We start from the raw sequence: 27,106 nt of genomic DNA on the forward strand, positions 1-27,106 counted from the left end.
CGCTGTGAGTATACGACAATACTATAACCTTCCTCTCGCTGTGAAGCTGTGAGTATACGACAATACTATAACCTTCCTCTAGCTGTGAGTATACGACAATACTGTAACCTTCCTCTAGCTGTGAGTTTACGACAATACTATAACCTTCCTCTAGCTGTGAGTATACGACAATACTATAACCTTCCTCTAGCTGTGAGTATACGACAATACTATAACCTTCCTCTAGCTGTGAGTTTACGACAATACTATAACCTTCCTCTCACTGTGAGTATACGACAATACTATAACCTTCCTCTCGCTGTGAGTATACGACAATACTATAACCTTCCTCTCACTGTGAGTATACGACAATACTGTAACCTTCCTCTAGCTGTGAGTATACGACAATACTATAACCTTCCTCTAGCTGTGAGTATACGACAATACTGTAACCTTCCTCTAGCTGTGAGTATACGACAATACTATAACCTTCCTCTCACTGTGAGTATACGACAATACTGTAACCTTCCTCTAGCTGAGTATACGACAATACTATAACCTTCCTTTCACTGTGAGTATACGACAATACTGTAACCTTCCTCTAGCTGTGAGTATACGACAATACTATAACCTTCCTCTCACTGTGAGTATACGACAATACTATAACCTTCCTCTCACTGTGAGTATACGACAATACTATAACCTTCCTCTCGCTGTGAGTATACGACAATACTGTAACCTTCCTCTAGCTGTGAGTATACGACAATACTATAACCTTCCTCTCACTGTGAGTATACGACAATACTGTAACCTTCCTCTAGCTGTGAGTATACGACAATACTATAACCTTCCTTTCACTGTGAGTATACGACAATACTGTAACCTTCCTCTAGCTGTGAGTATACGACAATACTATAACCTTCCTCTCGCTGTGAGTATACGACAATACTATAACCTTCCTCTCGCTGTGAGTATACGACAATACTATAACCTTTCTCTCGCTGTGAGTATACGACAATACTATAACCTTCCTCTCGCTGTGATTATACGACTGAAACCTGCTGAATCAGATCTGCTGTTGTCCTGTGTTACTGCAAACGGTCAGTGATCAGAGGACATCAGCTCCGATCAGCCGCTGTCTCACACACACACATCAGCTCTGATCAGCCACTATCTCACACACACATCAGCAGTCGCTGCTTTATAAAGAGACACAGAGAGGATCTGCACCAAGACTCCTGCTTAATCAGACTTAATGCTCAATTAGGATTCAGTCTTCCACAGATAATGAAAATAAGATAACAGAGATAAAATGATTATTGTCCTGGATTCTTCATTGTATTTATTTGAGCTTTATTTTAATTTGTTTTTCTGCAGAATTATATCTGAAATTCATAGAAAACCGCTGTTAAACAGTTCTAAAAGTCAGTGCATGATCTTGACCTCAGTATTGACTAAAATATGAATGATTATGATTTAGCTATAATCAAGGATAATCTGGACAGTCACTCTAAAAGATCCATTATTGTCATTTCTCATGTATTTTACTGTATAAATGCAAACATGTTCACATGCGTCTCATAGGTAGAATTAAAGAGATGCACTGAATAATTCTGGGATGTTGGAATACTGGAGTCTGATTGGTTTTAAAAATAAAACTCACCGAACATGTAAAGATTGCAGGTTTCTGATGGTGTTTTGTGTTTCAGTTTGCTCAGTGTGTGCCGATTTCCCAGGAGTCTTTGGAGGTGAGTTCAACCGTCCATCTTAAAGGGGAACTATGCAGTTTGTTTTAGCTTAATTTACCTGAACTGAACAGATTCGGAGTCATTGGAATGGTTATATGACTTTTTCTGGGTTGAATGGTGGCCGTCCCGTTTCCCCCTAGCGCCTGTGAGCGGAAAAACCACCCTTGCAACTTTTGGCCGCCGGCCTCAGCGTCAGGAAGTATCGCCTGATATCAGGTCTCGCGATGTAACGAACTGCTTTACGGCACTGCACACATACATTTATATGCTAGCCTTCTGTGTATCATCATACCTCAGTGGACATGGCTCCGTGCGTTCGCCGGCTTCTTTGGAAACAAATGCACATCAGCGAGAGTCGCCAACGAGTTTAGACGACCCTGTTATCAAATATCTATTCCGAAGCTGTAGGGGGAGCTCTATAGAGAAACCCGCGAGGAAACAGCGAACAAATGGCCAAAACTGCATAGCGCCGCTTAAAAGAACTGTTTGTTTCCACTGTGATTTACTGGGGTTTATTTCAGTTGATATCATCCCAAAATATGATATCCATCACATTACTTATTAAGTTTCGACAAACTGCAGTTGCTGGAAACCTATTGCGTCCTGGTTTGGAGACGCTGTGAGACGATAGGACATCGTGACGAGAATCTGCTCTGTGTTCAGGGAAGATCTCACAGACGTTACAATGATTCAGGGCTGTAATAGAGAAGCAGGGCATTGTGGGGGAGCAGGAGATTAAACAGATGACAGGGTGTCATCTAGAAATTTCCATTTCCATGGCCTGACCGTCTGCACCCGTTCACCATCAGAGCCTCGGGAGCCCGCGAGCTCTCCAGACGTTTAGTGATTCCTGGAGAGACTTTGATCTGTGTGTGTTTCATCTGCGCAACTGCATGTGGTTTACAGAACACACACACACACACACAGAGCTTGGCGCGTCAATCAAACACTCTAATACTGTAATATCACTGATGCCGTAGTATAGTTCATATTTTGATTTCATTTCTGTTTTCATATATATATATATATATATATATATATATATATATATATATATAAATTTATGTGTATGTATATATTACTGTATATAATACTCTTTTAAATTGTATAGTACAATTGGAGTAAAAAAATAATAACAATTGGGACAGGGGTTGCTTAATTTGCATTAAGAAATAATGTCACAATGAAAATGAATAATGTTTATAAGAACATGCTTTAGTTTCTTTATATAAATGTATGTTTTTCTTAGTTTTGATGAGCCTGGCCTCATTAATTCATGTGTGTTTGTTTTAGAAGCTTCTGCATGATAACCCAGCCTGTTTTAGATCAGTAGACAGTAACCGACCCGTCTGACGCCTGGACGAGTTAATAACATCAAATCACGAGCGCACTGAAGATTACACTCCCCGCTCGTGAATAATTCATATCTGATCAGCGAGACGCCAGCAGATTCCTGAAACTAACATCAGAAGAGTTTCTGTGTGGATACACTCACCAAATCACTCCAGAACATTAGTCATGTTTTTATCATCTCAAATGTTCTGCGATGAACGCTCTTAAGTGACTTAAATAATGCAATTAAAGTCAAGCACTCTGAATATGCTCATGACGAATGAGAGCAACAGTCGCTTCCGGAAGGACAAACTCCATTGATTTCCTCTGACCGGCCACTGACGGGTCAAGATGGACTCTCTTTACTCTCTTAATGCACATTATTATGCTCTTATTATGCATAATTTATCAGTGCACGTTAAGACAGTCATCTTCATAATGTTTTACTTTCTACTTTTCTTCTGATGTTGCCGAAAGAAAATAACATGAACTAATAATATCCATCAACTCCCCCTGATCCAGTCAAATCAGATTTCACTCAGTGTTTATAATGTTTAATTATGTCATTGTTCTATTGCATCTGTTCATGTGTTGTGAAAACTGATTATACACTCACCTAAAGGATTATTAGGAACACCATACTAATACTGTGTTTGACCCCCTTTCGCCTTCAGAACTGCCTTAATTCTACGTGGCATTGATTCAACAAGGTGCTGAAAGCGTTCTTTAGAAATGTTGGCCCATATTGATAGGATAGCATCTTGCAGTTGATGGAGATTTGTGGGATGCACATCCAGGGCACGAAGCTCCCGTTCCACCACATCCCAATGATGCTCTATTGCAGGGATTCCCAAAGTGTGGTACGCGCACCCCCAGGGGTACGCGAGAGGAAAAAAGTAATGGCGGTCTGTTTTTTTAAGTGGGATTTTTCCACACAATAAAAAAAACATGAACAGTAAACATTTCCTTTGTAAATTCCTTTTCCTTTTATTTTAAATAAAAAAAACTATAATTTATTAGTTTTTGATAAAACAAATACATATGAAATGCACAACGACACACCTGAAGTCGCTCACGCACTCATATGAAACGCGAGCACACACACACAAACTCGAGTCGCGCACATACTCATATGAAACGCGAGCACACACACACAATACCCTAAAGGTGTGGAAAAGTCGATCAAAAGTGTGGCTACATTTCTCCAGGCTCGATGCTGTATTTGCGGTAAAATAATTGCTGCAAAGACCGGTACCACGACAGATATGATGAAGCCCTTGACAGTGCACGGAGTAAACATAAGAGCAGAAAAATGCTCCGTCTTTGACTGGTAAATGAAGATATACCTTGTTGATCACTCTGATAGTGTTTATATTGCAATAATGACCAACTAAATGTACACTGCCGTTCAAAAATGTGTTGGTTAGTCCGAATTTTTTTTCAGTAAGGATGCATTAAAGTGATCAAAAGTGACCTTAAAACATGTCACATGTGTAATGTTACAAAATATTTCGTTTTTAAATAAAGCTAAATTACGCGGCTGAAAATAACCGTGCTTTCTGTTAACAGTTACTGAGCCTGTGTCTGTCACTCGTCCTCTTAAAAGTGGAAGCTTGTGCACGCTTTGTTGCATTATATTGACACTTTGTTGATGCTGTTATTGTCATGCGTGTTCTGGTTATTTGCGCATGATTAAACATGAGTCTTTATATGGCGATAAAACAAAGCTTTGTTGCGTTATTTTTTTGAAGTGGGGATTGGGGGTGCGCCAACCCGGTTGGGACATAGAAGGGGGTGCGCAGGAAAAAAAGTTTGGGAACCGCTGCTCTATCCGATTGTTAAGTCTGACGTCACGCGTGACGTTTAGCCTTTTCTGGGTCCAAGCGCTCCTCTCGTCCAGAAATAACAATGGTGGAACCTGTACATTTATTTACGATCACGTCCTTCTTAGTGAGGCACCCTTGGTGGTCAAAAAGGGTTTAAATTCCTTTAACACCAACAGAGTGGTTAGTGTAGCTCATCACTCAGGTGGCATTATTAAGGGTAGAGTCCAGGCATCAATGAAAAAGAAGATTTACGAGGTTGAAGTGAGTTAGCTCGGGACACGGGACACAGCACTGCGGCATTGTAAAAACACTCAATAATAACCAAAACACTAGCGAAAGCGGTAGGTGCGGCATTGTAAAAACACTCAATAATAACCAAAACACTAGCGAAAGCGGTAGGTAGGTAGAGAGGACCTGGACTTTGGACCCGGAAAGAGTATTATCGGAGAGTGGTTACGTCACGACTTAACAACCGAATTGGGTTGAGATCTGGTGACTGTGGGGGCCATTTTAGTACAGTGAACTCATTGTCATGTTCAAGAAACCAATTTGAAATGATTCGAGCCAAATTCTGACTCTACCATCTCAATGTCTCAACAGAAATCGAGACTCATCAGACCAGGCAACATTTTTCCAGTCTTCAACTGTCCAATTTTGGTGAGCTCGTGCAAATTGTAGCCTCTTTTTTCTATTTGTAGTGGAGATGAGTGGTACCCGGTGGGGTCTTCTGCTGTTGTAGCCCATCCGCCTCAAGGTTGTGAGTGTTGTGGCTTCACAAATGCTTTGCTGCATACCTCGGTTGTAACGAGTGGTTATTTCAGTCAAAGTTGCTCTTCTATCAGCTTGAATCAGTCTGCCCATTCTCCTCTGACCTCTAGCATCAACAAGGCATTTTCGCCCACAGGACTGCCGCATACTGGATGTTTTTCCCTTTTCACACCATTCTTTGTAAACCCTAGAAATGGTTGTGCGTGAAAATCCCAGTAACTGAGCAGATTGTGAAATACTCAGACCGGCCCGTCTGACACCAACAACCATGCCACGCTCAAAATTGCTTAAATCACCTTTCTTTCCCATTCTGACATTCAGTTTGGAGTTCAGGAGATTGTCTTGACCAGGACCACACCTCTAAATGCATTGAAGCAACTGCCATGTGATTGGTTGATTAGATAATTGCATTAATGAGAAATTGAACAGGTGTTCCTAATAATCCTTTAGGTGAGTGTACATGCTTAGTGTTGTTTTATAGGACTTAAGATTTCAAAGATTATGGTCCTCATACACAATTCCATAATAATTATACATAATTTCACATATTTACTGAAAAAGGAGTATGCTGAAGCCTTAACTTACTTTACCTAACCATCATCTACACAACAACACAATCTCTAGACTAAATCTCTAAAGACATTTGTAACTGAAAATTACACTTTTCATAAATTAGTATTTCAAAAATACAAATGGAAATAAAAATAGAAAAGTATTTCACATACAAATGATTTATTTTGAGTTTTATCTCCTTACTTTCAAGCATTTTTTTATTTACAAAGTAAACCACATATTCTCCACAATCTCTTTGACAGATCTATAAATTTTTATGCAAATTTATTTTAAGTGATGTCAAATTGATTAATCGCAATTAATCGCATCTAACATAAAGGTTTGTGTGTGTGTGTGTGTGTGTGTGTGTGCATATATATACACACTCTTTCAAACACACACACACACACACACACACACATATGATGTATTTACAAGTTTTGATGTTATATGTGATTAATCAGGAATGATGGATTTGACAGCACTGTTTCTCTTGTGTGTGTGTGTTACTGGAGCTGTCCCTCATCATCTGAGTGTGACTGTGTTTACTGTGTGTGTCCCGCTGTCTCAGACGAGTCGTCAGGGTTCGGGCCGGTGTTTGAAGAACAGCCCGTCGACACGATTTACCCGGAAGAGTCTCCGGAGGACAAGATCATCATGAGCTGCAGGACACGAGCCAACCCTCCCGCCACATACAGGTCTCAGCGGCTTTACCACACTTTACATGCTTTAACATGATTTACCACGCTTTACCACGCTTTACTACACTTTACCACACTTTACCACACTTTACCACACTTTACCACACTTTACCACACTTTACCACGCTTTACCACGATTTACCACGCTTTACCACGCTTTACCATGATTTTACCACGCTTTACCACACTTTACCACACTTTACCATGATTTACCACGCTTTACATGCTTTACCATGATTTACCACGCTTTACATGCTTTACCATGATTTACCATGCTTTACCACGCTTTACTACACTTTACCACACTTTACCACGCTTTACCACACTTTACCATGATTTACATGCTTTACCACACTTTACCACACTTTACCATGCTTTACCACGCTTTACCACACTTTACCATGATTTACATGCTTTACCACACTTTACCACACTTTACCATGCTTTACCACACTTTACCACACTTTACCATGCTTTACCACGCTTTACATGCTTTAACATTAGCATTATTATCGATTGATTCATGCTAGAACTCCTGATGCATTAATCATCAATGATCTGAGCAGTCATCCTGCGAGTGTGTGTGTCTCTGATCGTGAGTGTGTGTGTGTGTGTGTGTGTGTGTTCTCAGGTGGAGACTGAACAACACTGATATCACCATTGACGATCACTACAGCCTGACGGACGGAAACCTGGTCATCAGTTTCCCGGACAAGAGCAAGCATGCTGGGAACTATTCGTGTGTGTCCAGCAATGAGTTCGGGACGGTGGTCAGCCGGAGAGCGTCGGTTCAGTTCGGCTGTGAGTCTCCTACACAACAGCTCTATTAGAGACACACACACACACACACACACTCACTCACACACACACACACACACACACACACACACACACTCTCCCTCACATATACTCTCTCACACACACACACACTCACACACATACACTCACTCACACACACACACATACAATCTCTCCCTCACACACACACACACACACACACACTCTCCCTCACACATACTCTCACACAGAGCCGTTATTGTTCAGCGCTTGACAGATATTAATTTCTGCTGTCAGAGACTCTTGTGCTGTTTCTGCTGAACTCTCAGAAGTGTGTGTTGTGTGACTCAGAAGTGTGTGTTGTGTGACTCAAGAGAAGTGTGTGTTGTGTGACTCAGAGAAGTGTGTGTTCTGTGACTCAGAGAAGTGTGTGTTCTGTGCAGTTCTGCTGTTGTGTGTGACAGTGATGTGTGGAGTTCATTAGACTCTGTTGTGTTTCAGACTTGGACATGTTCTCCACTGACGAGAGGGAGGCGGTCTCTGTGAGGGAGGGGCAGGGGGCGGTGCTTCTGTGTGCCCCGCCCCCACACTTCCCAGGTTACCATAGCAACTTTTTTCTCTCTCTCTTTTTTTTCTTTTACTTTATTCAATCATTTCAAATAACAAACAGGCATTAACATATTATCCATATATATTGCCAGTAATTTAGAAAGTTACCATAGCAACCTTTTTGTACTTTCATACAACATACAGAGACATGTAACATCTAACTGAAGTTTACAGATCTTTACACGTTTTCACAAGACACTCTTTTATCTTCATCCGTTTACATACTTTTAGAATTGGAGATATAGAGAAGATTTGTTTCATCGATGCGTTTGACGGACACGTTAGTAACGCGTGTGATGTCACTTCCTGTCTCTGCAGAGGACCTGTCCTTCCGCTGGATTCTGAACGAGTTCCCGGACTTCATTCCTCAGGATAAGCGTCGGTTCGTGTCTCAGTCCACCGGGAACCTGTACATCTCCACGGTCCGAGCGCCGGACAGCGGGAACTACTCCTGCTTCGTCTCCAGCCCGTCCATCGCCAAGAGCGTCTTCAGCAAGTTCATCCCACTGGTGCCCGTCGCCGAGCGTGAGTCTCCCAGTCCGTGCTGGAAACACAAGCGCTTGCAGGAATATCTCTGTCTTTACTAATGCTGTTTCTACATGATTTGCTCATGCAGAGGATGTTAGATCTTCTAAAGCAGAAACCACTCCATAGTGTTCAAACTGACAGAAGATCTGAAACTCACCGTCTGTGGTTTCTGAAGTGAGCTGGTTCTTATTTTAGGTCTGTTCACACTCAAATAATCTGCCTAAAGAAATCATATCTGTCATAATATGCTCAAGCTCAAACAGCTCAAGCTTTCACACGCGTGTTAGTTCAGAGTTTCTGATCACTCAATAGTTGAAATCAGTCCTTTCTGCTGTTTAGTTTCAATCATGGGCGTCGGAACCATTGTATATGGGTGGGACAAGACCCACCCACTTTTTAAGACCAATGATATTGGACCCGCTTACTTTTACATTCAGCGCATAGCTGTTCGCTTTTCAGAGCGTCGTCAGTCAAATCCATTCCACTTGAGGAATGCCCTAATGAATTAAACTCCATTTCCGCTGAAATAGCTACATTATATTTCTCAACGAGCCGCAACTGACGAAAAAACCGCCCGTTGTACTCTTCCAGTCAAATATTGCGTTGCAAACATAAATAACAGCTTTAAGTTGTCAATGCTGGCAAATTACCATGGTATCAGCAGGTTAATCCACGGATAGCTGTGCATGTAATGCACGACGTGGATGCGAGTTTAGTTTACTTGTTTAATTAAAAGGCATCAGAATACATGAAATGGTGTAAGTAAAATTTTTCTGGGGGAGGACCCACCCACTTTTTTTTTGCTTCCGACGCCCATGGTTTCAATACATGTTGTTTTGAACTGGAGAGAAAGTTTGAGCTCTGCACGTTACAGTATGTCTCAGTACAAACAACTATATTTATATATATTTATACCATGGTCTGGGTGAATACTCGATTCTGATTGGCTGCAGGGTGTCCATTAAAAAGTGATAGAGGACACCTAGTAAATAAACCGTCAGGCGTAACCAGGGAAACCAAGTTATTGTTTGTAAAAACTTTAGATTTCGATTGTAAAACTAATTAAAATATAAACGAATGTTTTAAAAATGTGTTATTTGGCAAGTGACCATGGTATAAGCGGATTAATGCACTTCGAGGTGTCCATTGTCAGGTATTAATGGACTTCGGCGGAGGCAACCGTCCTCCACTGCGCGTCGTCCATTAATACCTGACAATGGACACCTCGAAGGGCATTAACCCTTACATATATTTGCGTCTGTAGATTTTAATTAATATCTTTAAAGGTTGTTTTCATAAAATCAGTTTTTTCTCCACTTCAGCAACACTTACATACTTCAAAACTTAGTTTTATCCATATCTATATTCTGAAGGTTTTTACTGAGGGGTTTGTTCATATATCATTTGCATTGATTTATATAACATTTTATTCCTAAAAACGTGGTGAAATATTTTTTTTTTTACAATCCATAATTGTAGTTGAAAACAGGCAAAGGTCATAAACACCAGGTAATCAGTCCAAACAGTAACAGGGTCAAAGGGGCACAGGCAAAAACAGAGGAAACCAAGAAAACCGGACAGAAGATCGAAAACCAGGAGAATGCTTGGAATTGCAGTGTGACACTAAACAAGACTTCGCAGGGAATGAATGAGTGCACATGGTATAAATAGGCTGAGACTGACAGGGTAACGAGACACAGGTGGATACAGTCAGGGATGATGAGTCTGGGCAGTGAGTTCTGGGAAACGTAGTTTGTGAGGGAATGACAATAGTCTGATGTGGAGCGCCCTCTGGTGGCTCTCATGGGCACTCCAGCTGGTGACCGTGACGATTACAGCCGTCCATCATGAGTGTGTTCTGAGTCTCAGATCAGGAGCTCTACTGAGAGAGTCTCGTATCTGCTCTCCTTCAGGTTCTGTGAGGAAATATCCCGCTGACATCAAAGTCAAATCTCCTGACGTCTTCGCGCTGGCGGGGCAGAACGTCACGCTCGAGTGCTTCGCGCTGGGAAAGTAAGAAAAACCGCCAACCACAAGATTTCTGCTGTTTGCAAAAGCACCGCTTCAATCATTTCTCTCAAACGATATATTATTCAGCGCAATTTCCTGCAAATATTTCAGTTTTCATCAGATCTTTTCAGCATTAGATGTGCTCTTTATAAACTTATTATAGCTCAAATGGGGCGTAGCAGATCTATTCCAGCAAGACCAAATGTGTGTGTGTGTGTGTGTTCAGCCCCATCCCTCAGATCCACTGGAGGAAGGTGGATGGCGAGCTGCCGGCCCATCGTCATGACATCAGTAATGCGGGAGCACTCCTCCATCTCTACGATATACAGTATGAGGACGAGGGTCTGTACGAGTGTGAGGCCGACAACTCCAAAGGCAAAGACTGGCACAGAACACACCTGCACGTGGAGGGTGAGTCACATGACCCATATACTGTACTCCCCCTCTACTGTACTCTATATCTACTGTACTCTACTGTACTCTACCTCTACTGCACTCTACCTCTACTGTACTCCACCTCTACTGTACTCTAGCTCTACTGTACTCTACCTCTACTGTACTCTACCTCTACTGTACTCTACTGTACTCTACCTCTACTGTACGCTACCTATATTGTACTCTACTGTATTCTGCCTATACTGTACTCTACCTCTGCTGTACTCTACTGTACTACCCTCTACTGTACTCTACCTCTACTGTACTCTATCTCTACTATACTCTACTGTACTCTACCTCTACTGTACTCTACCTATATTGTACTCTACTGTATTCTACCTATACTGTACTCTACCTCTACTGTACTCTACTGTACTCCCCTCTACTGTACTCCCCTCTACTGTACTCTACCTCTACTGTACTCTATCTCTACTATACTCTACCTATACTGCACTCTACCTCTACTGTACGCTACCTATACTGTACTCTACTGTATTCTACCTATACTGTACTCTACCTCTACTGTACTCTACTGTACTCCCCTCTACTGTACTCCCCTCTACTGTACTCTATCTCTACTATACTCTACCTATACTGCACTCTACCTCTACTGTACGCTACCTATACTGAACAGTGTTTCCCACAGATTATAAATCAATTTGTGGCGCGGGGGGGTGGGGGGGGGTTTATAATCTCCATTAATAATCTGTTACACAGAACTTTATTATATTAAATGTTAATCAAAAATGATTCACACCTTCACAAAATCCAAATATTCAGTGTAAGAGTAAAAAATGACATAACATTATTTATAGTAAATTTATTTGATTCACAGCTTATTTAGAGTTTTGACCTCGACAACCCAACTGCATTTACCGCAAACAGTCTAACTAAAAGATTGTTTTGGTTGAATCGGTTCAAAGGAGTCATTAGTTCGCGAATCAGACGTGTCATTAGCGGACTTGTAGGCCTAACTGCTACGCGTTGTGTGATTATCCCGTAGTTAGGACATCGCACAAGATTTGTCAAAACAGAAAACATTTCATCATAGTTTTGTTTTGTTTATTGAAAGTGTTTTTCATGTCAGCTGAATGGGCGGAACGCTTTTCAGAGAAGATAAGATAACGTAAGTTTTATTTTTTTTAGCACAACACCCAGCAGTAATTCAGGAAAAAAATACCCGAATGCTCCACGTGAAACTTCGGTCTTCCGATCTTTTACCATCGTGTCAATTCTCAATTGATTTTGATTAATATGCGCGAGGGAGCGAGAGAGAGCAAGATAGTTTGAAGACGGTGAGGGTGCGCGCGCGACCGGGCCTCTCTCTCTCTCTGCTCGTTCTTTCAGTAATATGCGCCCTATCGCAAGCGCAGCAGTCATCTACATCACTCACCGATCAAATAAGGCTTTGGCGAGACAAAAAAATCGCTTGTGAGAGAGACGCGTGAGTGACAGAGAGACGGAGGGGAGAGCAGGGAAAGGAAATGCAGCTGAATGAACACGCTGCGTGTTTTAATTAGCATAACAATTTTTTTATAACGAAACGCAATTTGTGGCGGCCGGTGTTGATTCTGTGGCGCACCACCACGAATTAGTCTATGTGTGGGAAACACTGCTGTACTCTACTGTACTCTACCTATACTGTACTCTGCTGTACTCCCCTCTACTGTACTCTATCTCTACTGTACTCTACCTATACCGTACTCTACTGTACTCTATCTCTACTGTACTCTGTCTCTACTAGGGTTGGGTACCGAAACCCGGTTCCAATAGGGAACCGGTTCCGACGTAAACGGTAGTAACCAGACCGAATAAGAACGAAACTTTCGGTGCCTGATTTCGGTGCCTGACTTTTTTCACCACCCCCTATAAAACATCTCGCGGCACGAATGATCCAATAACAAAACATCTCCAGTTAACCAGCAGAGCATTCATTTAGTTCGTTTGTTAAATAAGAGACGATCTAGCGCTGAAAATTATTTTCTCTTGTGGCTCACGCACACCGCACTCGTCTCGGACGTGCGCTTCAATACGTTGCAGAGATCGATCTATTTATGAGGCGCCGTCTATATGAGTAACGTTATGTGCTTGGAGAGTTTGTGTGTGCGTGTGTGTGTGTGTGTGTGTGTGTGTGTGTGTGCTCGCGTCTCAGATGAGCATGTGCGCGAGTTTGTGTGTGTGTGTGTGTGTGTGTGTGCTCGCGTCTCAGATGAGTATGTGCGTGTGTGTGTGTGTGTGTGTGTGTGTGTGTGTGTGTGTGTGTGTGTGCTCGCGTCTCAGATGAGTATGTGCGCGGTTTGTGTGTGTGTGTGCGTGAGCGACTTTAGATGTGACGTTGTGCATTTCATATAGTTGGAGCATTCAGCAGTATACATGCATGTGTGACTACTTAGTATATGTGTATGAAAGCGTTTTATGTGTGCGTGAATGAAGTTCGATTTAAGCCCTAGACGGCGCCTCATATCTATTCGTTCTGGTGAAATCACAACATATAATGCACACAAAGTGTCCCTGCTTGATATACAACCACTGATGAGCATAATCGGTTTAAAAAAACTACGCATGCGGATTAGAACCCAAAACCTCTGACATTCTTGACTAAAGTTCAAGTTCAGCTGCAGTGTTCCTCTTCGGGTAAGTCTAGTATTTTAATGCTAACTGCAAATCTTGCATATCAAGTATGAAGTAGCCTATTGTACTCTATCTCTACTGTACTCTACCTCTACTGTATCTCTACTGTACTCTACCTCTACTGTACTCTACTGTAGTAATTAGTTACTTTTTGGGGAGTAATGCAATATTGTAATGCATTACTTTTCAAAGTAACTTTCCCCAACACTCTGAATGACACACAAAAAACATAACATGTGCGCGTGTGTGTGCGTGTGCGCGTGTGTGTGCGCGTGTGTGCGCGCGTGTGTGTGTGTGCGTGTGTGTGCGCGTGTGTGTGTGTGTCTCTCAGGAGCTCCTGAGTGGGTGGAGAAGATCCGCAGCTCGGAGAGGGACATCGGAGGCGATTACATCATGTCCTGTGTGTCCAGCGGGAAACCCAAACCCCACGTGCACTTCCTGAAGAACGGGCAAATGGTACAGCTTTATTACAGCAGAACTGATGAAACTCCAGAGTACGGACTGATTGAGTACGGACTGATTGAGTACGGACTGATTGAGTACGGACTGATTGAGTACGGACTGATTGAGTACGGACTGATTGAGTACGGACTGATTGAGTACGGACTGATTGAGTACTGACTGATTGTAGAACGGACTGACTGAGTACGGACCGACTGAGTACGGACTGACTGAGTACGAACTGACTGTAGTACGGACTGACTGAGTACGGACTGACTGTAGAACGGACTGACTGTAGAACGGACTGACTGAGTACGGACTGACTGTAGAATGGACTGACTGAGTACGGACTGACTGTAGTACGGACTGACTGTAGTACGGACTGACTGAGTACGGACTGACTGAGTACGGACTGACTGAGTACGGACTGACTGAGTACGGACTGACTGAGTACGGACTGACTGAGTACGGACTGACTGAGTACGGACTGACTGAGTACGGACTGACTGAGTACGGACTGACTGAGTACGGACTGACTGAGTACGGACTGACTGAGTACGGACTGATTGTAGAACGGACTGACTGAGTACGGACTGACTGAGTACGGACTGACTGAGTACGGACTGACTGAGTACGGACTGACTGAGTACGGACTGAGTACGGACTGACTGAGTACGGACTGACTGAGTACGGACTGACTGAGTACGGACTGACTGAGTACGGACTGATTGAGTACGGACTGACTGAGTACGGACTGACTGAGTACGGACTGACTGAGTACGGACTGATTGTAGAACGGACTGACTGAGTACGGACTTACTGTAGAACGGACTGTTTGTTTGGCATTTAAAATCGGATCATTGTGAGCAGGAGCTGTTGTGCTTTTGGCAAATGCTTTCATTCCGAGTGACTGATCCTGCATCAGTGTTTAACACATGAATCAAACCTTCCCGTCGTCATCCTCTGCTCTCAGAGCTTCAGGAACTCGTGATCTTCCCAGTTTGCTGTCAGTAAAGATGTCAGAAAGCGTCCAGATTAGTAAAATGCGTGTGTGAACTGCTGAAGCTGACCAGTGTAGTGAACGAGTGTGTGTGTGTGTGTGTGTGTGGAGGTCGAAGGCTGGCTGTGTTCCCGTCTGGAGCGAGGCCTTCCCATCATGCTCCTGGTTACATAAGTCACAGCAGATGGTGCTCATACAAACACCTGAAGTGTGTTAGCGATGCTAATCAAACATGACTTCTGACGGAATAATAATGCCAGATCATCAGTGTCTTCACAGTATTTATATTAACTTTTAATATTTTATTTGAATTTCATGACATTGTATTATTGTTTTTATTTTATAATATTTTATAAATTAATAAATAATCAAATACTTTATTTATTTACTTATTAGAATTAATTAACATTAAATAATGGATTTGTACAGCATCAGTTATTAATTTAGCTGTTTTTATTTTTTTTCTGTTTTTTATATATATATTATTTTTTTATTTTTTTATTAGTTAATTTTATTAAATAAAATAAAAAACAGCAAACTATAAACAGCAAAAATATAATATTTTATTTATTTATTTATTAGAATTAATTTGCATTAAATTATGGATTTGTACTGCATTTTTTATCTTATGTTTTTATCTAATCAAATAAATTATTAAATTGTTTATATATATATATATATATATATATATATATATATATATATATATATATATACAGTGCAAATTATTTGTACGTTTTTTCTAAATTCTTAATTGAAAATTATTTATGTTTGTTATAATGTTATTTTACAGTTTTAAGAGCTTCTTCTCATTGGTTCTCAGAGGCTGATGATAAGCAATAGGAATATGATGTTGATGTATGTTATTAATGAGAGCGTTGAGTGTTGACGGATGAATCTGTCCTTCTCTCCATCAGTACGCCAAGAACCACGAGCTGCGCTTCACGGACCTGACGTTTGAGGATTCGGGCATGTATCAGTGTATCGCTGAGAACCGTCACGGCGTGATCTACGCCAACGCCGAGCTCCGCGTGTTCGGTGAGCTCAGCTCTGATTGGTTGAGCGGGTCAGAGGTCATCGGGAGCTTTAGGGCTCTCATTGACTGTGTGTGTGTCGTGTTGTTTCCTCAGCCGGCGCTCCGTCGTTCGAGTGGACCCCAGTGAAGGCTAAACTCTTGGGGGCCAGGAACGGGCGTGTGGTGTTCGACTGCAGACCCAGAGCGGCTCCGAGACCCAGCATCTCCTGGAGCAAAGGGACCGAGCTCCTGCACAACTCCAGCAGGTCAGAGGTCACGCACCTCACTCACCACCAGGGGGCCCACGGGGCCTGGGAATCCTTGACGGTTTGGGAATCTGGAAAGAAAAAAGTCAAGGCCCTGGAAAGTTTGGGAAAAAAAACATATAGATCTATAAAAAGACACAGGCAGTGGAATAGGGAAAAAGGTCTCGATACGTCTTTTAAAAGTTGAACTTATATTAACTTGAGTGCTGCGTTTGGAGAACGTCGTGTCATGTACGAGACGCTGCTAAAGACGCGAGACGCGAGACGCCTAGCGCAGTGGAATGGACAAAAAGTGATTTTCCAGTACAGGATTAGAGCTTATTAATAACGATTATTTATTTTTGCTAATTATTATTTTATTTGTTTCGTTTTTCAGGAACTGTTGTTAGTTTCGTTTAGTTTTAGTTTTTCATTTTTTTGTTGAAATTTCTATTTTATTTCATTTTACGAAAATGTTTTTTGACCAATAGTTTTTGTTTTGGATTCAGTTTTCATTTACGGAAATAGCTTTGGATTCAGGTCCTTGAAAGTGCTTGAATTTATTTTGTGCAAGAAGTTTTCTGGAAAAAATTCATATTATTCCCTCCTGCCTGCTAATAGTTATTTCCACCTGTAATGCTGCCTGGTTTCTCTGGTTTCTCACAAGGTTTCTTCTCCATTCTGTCACTGATGGAGTTCTGGTTCCTTCACTGTCACCTTCGGCTTCTGTCTTGCTTAGTTGGGGACATTTAATATTCAACAATATTATTGATCTCCTGTACTGACACCATTATATGAGAACTGAACTGAGCTGAACCACTCCAGAACGGTTATATATATATATAAATTAACTAAATAAATAATAACTTTTTTACAACAGAAATGAACCATCACTGAACGAACTTAAGCTGGACTGTGACGCTTTCTTCTAGAAACAAACTTTGTTGCATTATTTTCCTGTTATCTCTGTAAAGCTGCTCTGAAACACTCTGTATTTGCCTTTCCTTCCTCATGCAGGGTTTTCATCTGGCCGGACGGGAGTTTAGAGCTGCTCAACGTCACTAAATCAGACGAGGGCAGATACACGTGCTTCGCAGAGAACGACCGAGGCCGAGCGAACAGCACCGGATCGCTGTTAGTCACGGGTACGACATGGAAACACAACACACAGGTCCTCTTCACCATAGCAACCACGTGTGTGTGTGTGTGTGTGTGTGTGTGTGTGTGTGTGTGTGTGTGTGTGTGTGTGTGACAGACTGAATGGCCTTCAATCTTTCGATGATAACTGTAACGGTAACTATAATGATGATACCGTGATCAATACACAAGAGCCATTCGATTCGCCTCCTGTTGAATCTCCTGTCCGTCGCTGTCAGTCGTCTGTGTTCAGATGAGTTGGTCATGTTTAATGGAGTGCGTCTCTCTTTCTCTCCTCAGACGCCACTAAGATCACTCTGGCCCCGTCGAACGCTGACATCAGCGCGGGCCAGAGCACCAGGATGGAGTGTGCGGCGTCACATGACCCGACCCTTGACCTCACCTTCATCTGGTCCCTCGATGAGCACATCATCGACTTCGACCGAGACGGAGAGCATTACGAGCACAAGATGGTGAACTTCAGTCTGTTTAATACTGATAACAAACATTTCATATTTATTGATTTAGTTTAATAGCAGACCTTAAGGCCTGTTCACTCCGAGAACCATAACTGTATATAGCTTTCCTGTAGCTCAGTGGTAAGAGCATTGCGTTAACAACGCAAGGTTGTGGGTTCGATCCCAGGGGATTGCACATGCCTATGTATAAATGTATAGGATAATGCAATGTAAGTCGTTTTGGATAAAAGCGTCTGCCAGATGCGTAAATGTACATATTTTAATACTGTAATGATGACTATAACAGTGTCGACTATAACAATAAGTGTAATGATAACTCTAATAAAAACTATGATAACTATAACAAGAACTGTGAGAACTGTAACAATAGCTATAACGATAACTATAAATATAAATAGTTCTGAAGCAATAACTATAACAATAACTGTATAGTTCAATATAACAATAACTGTAACGATAACTATGATTAGTGTAACTGTAACAGTAACTATGATGAAAACTGTAACATTAACTATAACGATGATAACTAACGGTAACTGTGATTAATGTAACTGTAATGTTAACTATGATTAGTGTAACTGTAACAGTTAACTATGATGATAACTGTAACATTAACTATAACGATGATAACTGTAACATTAACTATGATTAGTGTAGCTGTAACATTAACTATGATTAGTGTAGCTGTAACATTAACTATGATGAAAACTGTAACATTAACTATAACGATGATAACTAACGGTAACTGTGATTAATGTAACTGTAATGTTAACTATGATTAGTGTAACTGTAACAGTTAACTATGATGATAACTGTAACATTAACTATAACGATGATAACTAACGTTAACTATGATTAGTGTAACTGTAACGTTAACTATGATTAGTGTAACTGTAACAGTTAACTATGATGATAACTGTAACATTAACTATAACGATGATAACTAACGTTAACTATGATTAGTGTAACTGTAACGTTAACTATGATGATAACTGTAACATTAACTATAACGATGATAACTAACGTTAACTATGATTAGTGTAACTGTAACGTTAACTATGATTAGTGTAACTGTAACGTTAACTATGATGATAACTGTAACATTAACTATAACGATGATAACTAATGTTAACTATGATTAGTGTAACTGTAACAGTTAACTATGATGATAACTGTAACATTAACTATAACGATGATAACTAACGTTAACTATGATTAGTGTAACTGTAACGTTAACTATGATTAGTGTAACTGTAACAGTTAACTATGATGATAACTGTAACATTAACTATAACGATGATAACTAACGGTAACTGTGATTAATGTAACTAACTGTTAACTATGATGATAACCGTAACGGTAACTATGATTAATGTAACTGTAATGTTAACTATTATGATAACTGTAATGTTAACTATAACGATGATACTGTAAGGGTAACTATGATTAATGTAACTGTAATGTTAACTATGATGATAACTGTAACGTTAACTATAACGATGATACTGTAAGGGTAACTATAATGCTGTAACGATAGCTGTAACAATAACTGATGATAACTATATTAGCGTTCACACCAACGCATGAAAATGTTCTGTTTATTATTATAAGCGCTGCATTTTTGTCGTCTGTCGCTTTAAATGCTCAAGTTATTTAAAGCAGCTTGGATTCTGATTGGCTGTCAATGTTTTTACTGTTTATCAGCTTGAAAAAATCATTCTGAGACTGATTCCAGTGATATCGTTCCTCTTTGTTGTTACAGTTGTGGTGACTCTTTATTCACTTTATGGTTACGGTCTTGTGTATTTATCAAACATTGTTGTTGGTCAGGATGTGAATCAGGCCGGTCAGGCCGGGGCGTCGAGCTCAGAGCTGCTGATCAGTAACGCACAGCTGAGACACGCGGGACGATACGCCTGTACGGCTCAGACGCCGGTGGACAACGTCACGGCCGCCGCAGAGCTGGTGGTCCGAGGTGAGACGGGATAAACCTGATGTTTCCCGTATCCCAGAATGCTTTACTGCACACATCGAGCGACAGAAAACCAGTTAATGTGTCAGGCCGCTGGGACTCTCTTATTGGATGATATATTAGTCAAGTCAAGTCACCTTCATATATACAGCACTTTAACAATATAGAGTTTCAAAGCAGCTTTACAGTGATAATAGGAGATTACAGTAACAGAGATTGTTTAGGCTTTACAGCAGATCTAGAATAAAGTTATTGTCCAGCTAAAGTTAGTTTTGATTGATTCACTTCCATTGCAAAGATCATTAGTTATTAACTTAGGGGCCACTAACACGACACCGTTCAAACTGAAAAAAGAAAACTTTTAATGTGTTACGGCCGATCATTTGCACGACAACAGTGTTTGGTCAACATCAAAGCATTGTGCAGCTCGTGCTTAATGGCTAAAACTTAGTGAAGTAAAATAAAAACACCCATATGAGTCAGTAGTGGTCATCCAGTAAGAGTCTGGAGCGGTGGAAGCTCATTTAATGAGAAAACCGTGAGTTCTTCTTGAGATGTTTGAGAGATTGTTGAGATCTGGCGTGTGTATCACTGGCCCTCTCCTCCTCAGGTCCCCCAGGTCCTCCCGGTGGAGTGCGTGTGGACGAGGTGACGGCCAGCAGTGTGAGGGTGACCTGGAGTCACGGGACCGATAACCTGAGCCCCATCTCCACATACAGCATCCAGTACAGAGACGTGAGCGAGCAGGACTGGAGAGACGCTACCACCGGTCAGAACGTCAGAAACATCTACATCATGTTTCACATCAATCACCAGCTGCGTTTACATGGACCCGAATAATACGACTGTAATCGGACCAGTAGCACAATCGGAATAAAAAAGTAGAGTAACCACGTCAATCAGAGTGAATTAGCCAGATCTGATTAAAATTTCATTGGGATTGTAAGGGGTGGTTTATTCCTTTCGTAATCCGATTGAGAGGACATGTAAACACTCGATCGGATTGAAAACTGAAACTGAAAGGACTGCGCATGTGCAATGCCTTAGAAATAGCGTAATGACGTGTGACGTCCTGAACGAGCTGTTCTCCCTGTTGAAAATTAGTGTCCCGTCATTCTGAAATTCTCTTAGCACTGATCGTCTGTGAAGTGGAGCAGGACAGTCCTCGCCTCAGACTCATCCACAGAACACACAGTTTTGGGCACGGGAAGGGGCTTTACTGTGTGATAAATACAAGCAGCACGGCTCAACGGTTCAGTGCTCGTATGTGCAGTGTGCGCATGTCAAAAGATTAAACCCGGTCAGAAGCTTGTGACATATAAACACGCTCATCAACCCGATCACTTTTTTAGCATTCATGTAAACACTACATTCAGAATTCATTCAGATTGAAGCAAAAAGTGTCCATGTAAACGTAGCTACTGATCTTCATTAGAGCACTAGGATCTAAAGCAGTGATTCTGTGTCTTCAGCTCCAGTGAATGTGGAGGGAAATGCAGAAATGGCCACAGTGATGAACCTGACGCCCTGGACGGAGTACGAGTTCAGGGTCACGGCCACCAACACTCTGGGCACCGGCCCGCCGAGTGACGCCTCGCCCCGCATCACCACCAGAGAAGCCCGTGAGTCCCGTCTGCCCTTCACTGACCCTAGATCTGCTACAGTTATGTTCTGTCTGTCTGCACCTGTTCTCGTTAGTCTCTGATTAGTTAATCTTCCTCCACCTGTGTCTAGTTAGTTTCCTCATTTCATCCTGTGTATTTATACTCCCTGTTCTGTTCAGTCCCTCGTTCTCGTTAATGTTAGCTGTGGTTGTGTCTGTACTGCCGAAGTTTTATAAGTAAACAATGTGTTATACCCTCATCTTCATCTTGCGCCTTCAATTGCCACCACACCGTTACAGAAGAACCGACCTCTCAAAGAGAAAAAGAAAAAAAAATTGACTCACCAGCACTGTGACTCCTTCTCCTCCCGGAGAACCGTAAGTGGCTTGGGTTCCTGGCCTGGGGCTTCCGGAAGCATCTCCCTCACAGCCAGCGAGCCCGAGGCACCCACGGAGATCATCAAGGAATCAGAGTCGAAGAACATCAAGGCCCCGGAGTTGACGAAGACAAGTCAGTCCACCTCAGAGCCAGGAGCGGACCTGGACCTCATCGAACTGTGGTCCGCGGATCCAAGTCCCCACCCTCGAGTCATCATCATCTTCTCAGGTCCCGTCCGGAAGTCTTCTGCCCGTATCCCTGCCTGTTGTCCTCATCCCGTCTCCATCGCTGGTCATGGCAAGTCCCCTGTGTCCATCGGCACCACTGGTGTGGTCCAGCTCCTCGGCTCTGCCTCCACCGCTCACTCCGTGCGGCTCATCCTCTGCGCCTCGGGCTTCCCCTCCACCAGCTTTGCGTGAGGCCGAGTCCCCCGCTACACTTCGGGCCGCCAAGCCCATATCTACACTTCAGCCCGTCACCATCGCCTCGGCTCACCGCTCCCTCCACGCCTCCGCGGCCCGTCTGCCCGGAAGCTTCCACATCGGACTTTAGGGATACTGGCAGCGCCCTCTCCCTGCACCCCTACGGCTTCATCGGGCTCCTCCCTTTCTCCGACCTCCCCGTCATCCTCACTCGCCACATCCTCGCCCCGTCACAGCCTCAGTCCCGCGAACCCGCAGCTCAGCGCCAGTCTTCCAAGCCTGCGATGTCGCCCTGGTCCATCAGCCTCTCTGTTCCACCGGTTTCTCCACCACCGATCGGTCCCGGGGTTCAGTACGCCCCCTCTCTCTGGACTCCTCCCTGGGTCCTCGCACCGTCAGCTCCACCATGGTTGGCAACTCTACAGACTCCTCATCACCATCCGTCACCAGCTCCACGCCCTCGACCTAAGCCTCCGCCTCATCACTGCCACCTACACTTTTTCATCACGGCGTGAGGATATTCCCTCATCTTCATCTTGTGCCTTCGATTACCACCACACCATTACAAGATCCTTTAACCCTCCTTCTGCGTTCGGCTTTGCTTTGAACAGGAAGCGGTACATTAAACATACAAAAGAAATCCATCGTTTTTAGTGCAGGAACCAAATGTGGTAAATTATTAAACACTGTCATAATATGCATAATTTATTTGTTGTTTTGGATTTTGTTATTTCTGTTGTGATCATGTGGGTCATGATTTTTTGCAGACTTTTGTTTTTATTTATGAGTTAAATTTGTCTCAAAATACTTTAGTAAAATATATTTAATATTTTTCTAAAACAAATTTATATACTTTCCCATATCCAGCACACACTTTCAGACTGAATGCTGTGAGTAAACATGAGTATGCATCAGGGTTATTATATGTAACTAAAACTGAAAGTAAAACCATACAAAAAATACTAACTTGGAAATAAACATTGCACACATAGTTCTATGCAAAATATAGCCCATCCCATATCTCTCCTCAGCACACATGTACAACATACTCTGACTTAAAAAAATACATCATACAAATTATTATGAAAATTAACAAAGAAAAATAATACTGAAAAATAACATTAAACAGTAAAATTTTGTCTTCAATCTAATAAATGATTCATTCAAGAAAGTTGTGCAAGTTTACAGCAACAATGGAAGCAAACTTCACATACTTTTGAAAATCCCGCGTTTAGTTGATCCTGGTAAGCGCTCATTGTCACAGTTGTAAACAACGGCTTTCTTGTTCCACGAGGGGATTTGGCGTCACAGCATTTGTTTCCAGGCGTACTGATAAAGAACGTGACACACACGTCTCCCGGACATACTGTAGAGTTCAACCAATCAGATCGCGACTTCCAAACTCCTGAAGTGTTTCCAGAAAAGTGTGCATCAGACTATCAGCCAACCGTCTAGGTCTGAGGCTATATGAACTACAACCCTACATTCCCTCTGCTGCCACCTACTGATCAACCAGTGCAACATCTTTTTCATTATAAGTACAATGAGTTATATTTTTTGAAAACATTTTCGAGTAACATTGATGTTATTGTGTTAGAAAATAATATTTAAGTTTCATAAATGTAGAATATTTTTGATCAGTCATGAGATATAATTTCAAACGAATTGATTTCATTCCAGTAGAGTTTATACTGGTAATTCAGTAAGTTATGTGATTGTGATTATCATCATGACTGTTTTATGAGCTTCGTTTGGACCTTGTTTTTTTTGCTGACATTGATGTGATTAACGCCGGATACTCTTAAAGGTTATGTCCGTGGATCACGGCTGAACGCGTCTTCTCCACACTCACTTACAAACAAACATTTTTTCGCCTATCGTGCGTCTACTCTACACCCCTACCACAAAAAAAAAAACGGATTATATCCAAGACTTCAGTCATAAATTAATATTAATATTGATAGCATCACTGGTAGCGTCGTTGCTAACTCACTGTCCATCTGTTAAAATGGCGAATATATCAGATGTAAGTAGTCTACCTTTTGGTGCAGGTGAGGACACATTTGAGCTGCACGCACTGCAGTCTGAGCTGGAAGCTGTTGAGAAACAGATCCACAACCTTTTATTGAGACAGGCCGAGCTGAGAGACCGGTGTTTAGCTCTTGAAACATCACGCGCCGATGCACACAAATCAGTGTTTAACGTTACTAACCCGCTGACTCCGACCGCGTCTACTCCGTGCGTTCCTCAGCATCGGTCGCGATCAGCCATGGTCTCGTTCACTCCGGCTCCAACACGCCACCACGAAGCCTGGGTGGTTCCGCAGCGGAAGACGCGAGTCAGGTTTAGACCAAGACTCTCTCCGACCCTCCCGGTTTTCGAGTTATCCACACAAAACCGCTTCTCCCCTCTTCGCGAAACAGAACGCGATGCTGTGATCATCGGCGATTCCATCGTTCGGCACGTACACGCTACGTTAGGTAAAAGTAAGGTGCACAGTCACTGCTTTCCTGTTGCTCGTGTTTCTGAAATCGCTGCTCGCGTTCCCGAGATCCTGAACGGTGACGAGCGCGTCGGAACTGTGGTCCTGCACGCGGGAGTGAACGACATCAGGCTGCGCCAGACGGAGATTCTGAAGAAAGACTTCAGGAATCTGATCGATACGGTACGCAGCACATCGCCTGAAACAACGATCATTGTGTCAGGACCGCTTCCCACGTACCGATTAGGGCATGAAAAGTTCAGCAGATTATTTGCGCTAAATGAATGGTTAATGTCATGGTGCAATGAGCAGAAACTGCTCTTTGTAAATAATTGGAATCTGTTTTGGGAGCGTCCTAGGCTTTTCCGTGCTGATGGCTTACACCCAAGCAGATTCGGAGCGGATCTTCTGTCGGATAACATCTCCAAAATGTTAAATACCCTTTGACTAGTAACCAAAAGTCCAAATCATAGTCTCTGCTGCACCAATTTAACTGATATAAATACTAGTGTAGAACATTGCATAGAAACCGTGTCTATTCCTCGTTTAGTGAGATCAAATAATAAATCTACTGCAGGATCTAGGAAAAATCGAATTGTTATTAAAACAGAAAATTTTGCTATTAGTAAATAGTCACAGATAATAGCTTCGATGTACTTTGCCTTACTGAAACCTGGCTTAAACCAAATGATTATTTCGGTCTAAATGAGTCTATTCCATCTGGATACTGTTATAAGCATAAGCCCCGTCTGATTGGTCGTGGCGGCGGTGTTGCAACCATCTATAGAGATATTCTCAATGTTAATCAGAAAACGGGTTATAAGTTTATTTCATTTGAAGTACTTGTACTAAATGTTACGCTCTTAGATGTTAGAAAAACATCCCTATTATCTCTAGCCTTGGCTACCGTATATAGACCGCCAGGGCCTTATGCTGATTTCCTAAAAGAGTTTGCAGATTTTCTCTCAGACCTATTAGTCAATGTCGATAAAGCATTAATTGTTGGAGATTTTAACATACACGTAGATAATCCAAATGATGCGTTAGGGGCTGCGTTTACAGATTTATTAAATTCATTTGGGGTCAAGCAAAACGTCACCCGACCGACACATCGTCTTAATCATACACTCGATTTAATTATATCACATGGAACCGATCCAACCGATATAGATATCATTCCACAAAGTGATGATGTCACTGATCACTACATGGTAACTTGCATATTACGTACTGCTGTAATATGTCATGCGGCGCCGTGTTATCAACCAGGCAGAACAATCCTCCCATCCACCATAGATAATTTCTCAAATTGCTTATCTAATCTGTCTCAGCTGCTGCCTGAACCCAAACAAACAGATGAACTAGAAGAACTAACTAGCACTATGAGCACCATTCTCTCTAGAACATTGGATGTGGTTGCACCTATTAAATTAAAAAAGGTCAGAGAGAAAATGAAAGCACCATGGTACAACAATACTACGCATGTTTTAAAGAGAGAAACCCGTATTTTAGAGCGTAAATGGAAACAAACTAATTTAGAGGTCTTTAGAATCGCATGGAAAGACAGTATGTCACGTTATAAAAAGGCCCTAAAAGCGGCCAGGGCTGAGCACCTCCGCAAACTAATAGAAAACAACCAAAACAATCCAAGGTTTTTATTTAACACCGTGGCTAGACTAACAAATAAACAGACGTCACCCGAACAAAATATCCCGTTACAGTTCAGTAGTAATGATTTCATGAACTTCTTCACTGAGAAAATAGAAAGCATCAGAACCACAATTGTAAACGTTCAATCTTCAATTGCGCCTTATAATTCAGCTTCAATTATCACCCCGCAAGAACAATTACAGTGCTTTACAACTATAGAACAAAAAGAGTTAAATAAACTTATCACTTCATCTAAAACAACAACATGTTTATTAGATCCTATATCAACTAAACTACTGAAAGAAGTGTTACCTGTAGTGGAAGAGCCTCTCCTCAATATTATTAACTCGTCTTTATCTTTAGGTCATGTTCCAAGAACATTTAA

General features: G+C 41.9%; 1 protein-coding gene across 3 annotated transcripts in view; it reads left to right on the plus strand.

The window, feature by feature from the left end:
• The window catches only part of cntn1a (contactin 1a), an 83,701-nt gene that overhangs the window by 46,483 nt on the left and 10,112 nt on the right, over positions 1–27,106 (plus strand). For all 3 annotated transcript variants that reach the window (XM_082160647.1, XM_082160646.1, XM_082160648.1), the window contains 15 exons: positions 1,689–1,727; positions 6,777–6,903; positions 7,538–7,707; positions 8,185–8,280; positions 8,611–8,817; positions 10,734–10,833; positions 11,057–11,241; positions 14,228–14,352; positions 16,255–16,375; positions 16,468–16,618; positions 17,615–17,742; positions 18,035–18,207; positions 20,044–20,188; positions 20,796–20,954; positions 21,658–21,807. In XM_082160647.1, the coding sequence (XP_082016773.1) occupies positions 1,689–1,727; positions 6,777–6,903; positions 7,538–7,707; positions 8,185–8,280; positions 8,611–8,817; positions 10,734–10,833; positions 11,057–11,241; positions 14,228–14,352; positions 16,255–16,375; positions 16,468–16,618; positions 17,615–17,742; positions 18,035–18,207; positions 20,044–20,188; positions 20,796–20,954; positions 21,658–21,807 (2,076 nt within the window). The remainder of the gene's footprint in view (positions 1–1,688; positions 1,728–6,776; positions 6,904–7,537; positions 7,708–8,184; positions 8,281–8,610; positions 8,818–10,733; positions 10,834–11,056; positions 11,242–14,227; positions 14,353–16,254; positions 16,376–16,467; positions 16,619–17,614; positions 17,743–18,034; positions 18,208–20,043; positions 20,189–20,795; positions 20,955–21,657; positions 21,808–27,106) is intronic.

This window comes from Leuciscus leuciscus, assembly GCF_965113295.1.
Source record: "Leuciscus leuciscus genome assembly, chromosome: 25".
Taxonomy (NCBI): Eukaryota; Metazoa; Chordata; class Actinopteri; order Cypriniformes; family Leuciscidae; genus Leuciscus; species Leuciscus leuciscus.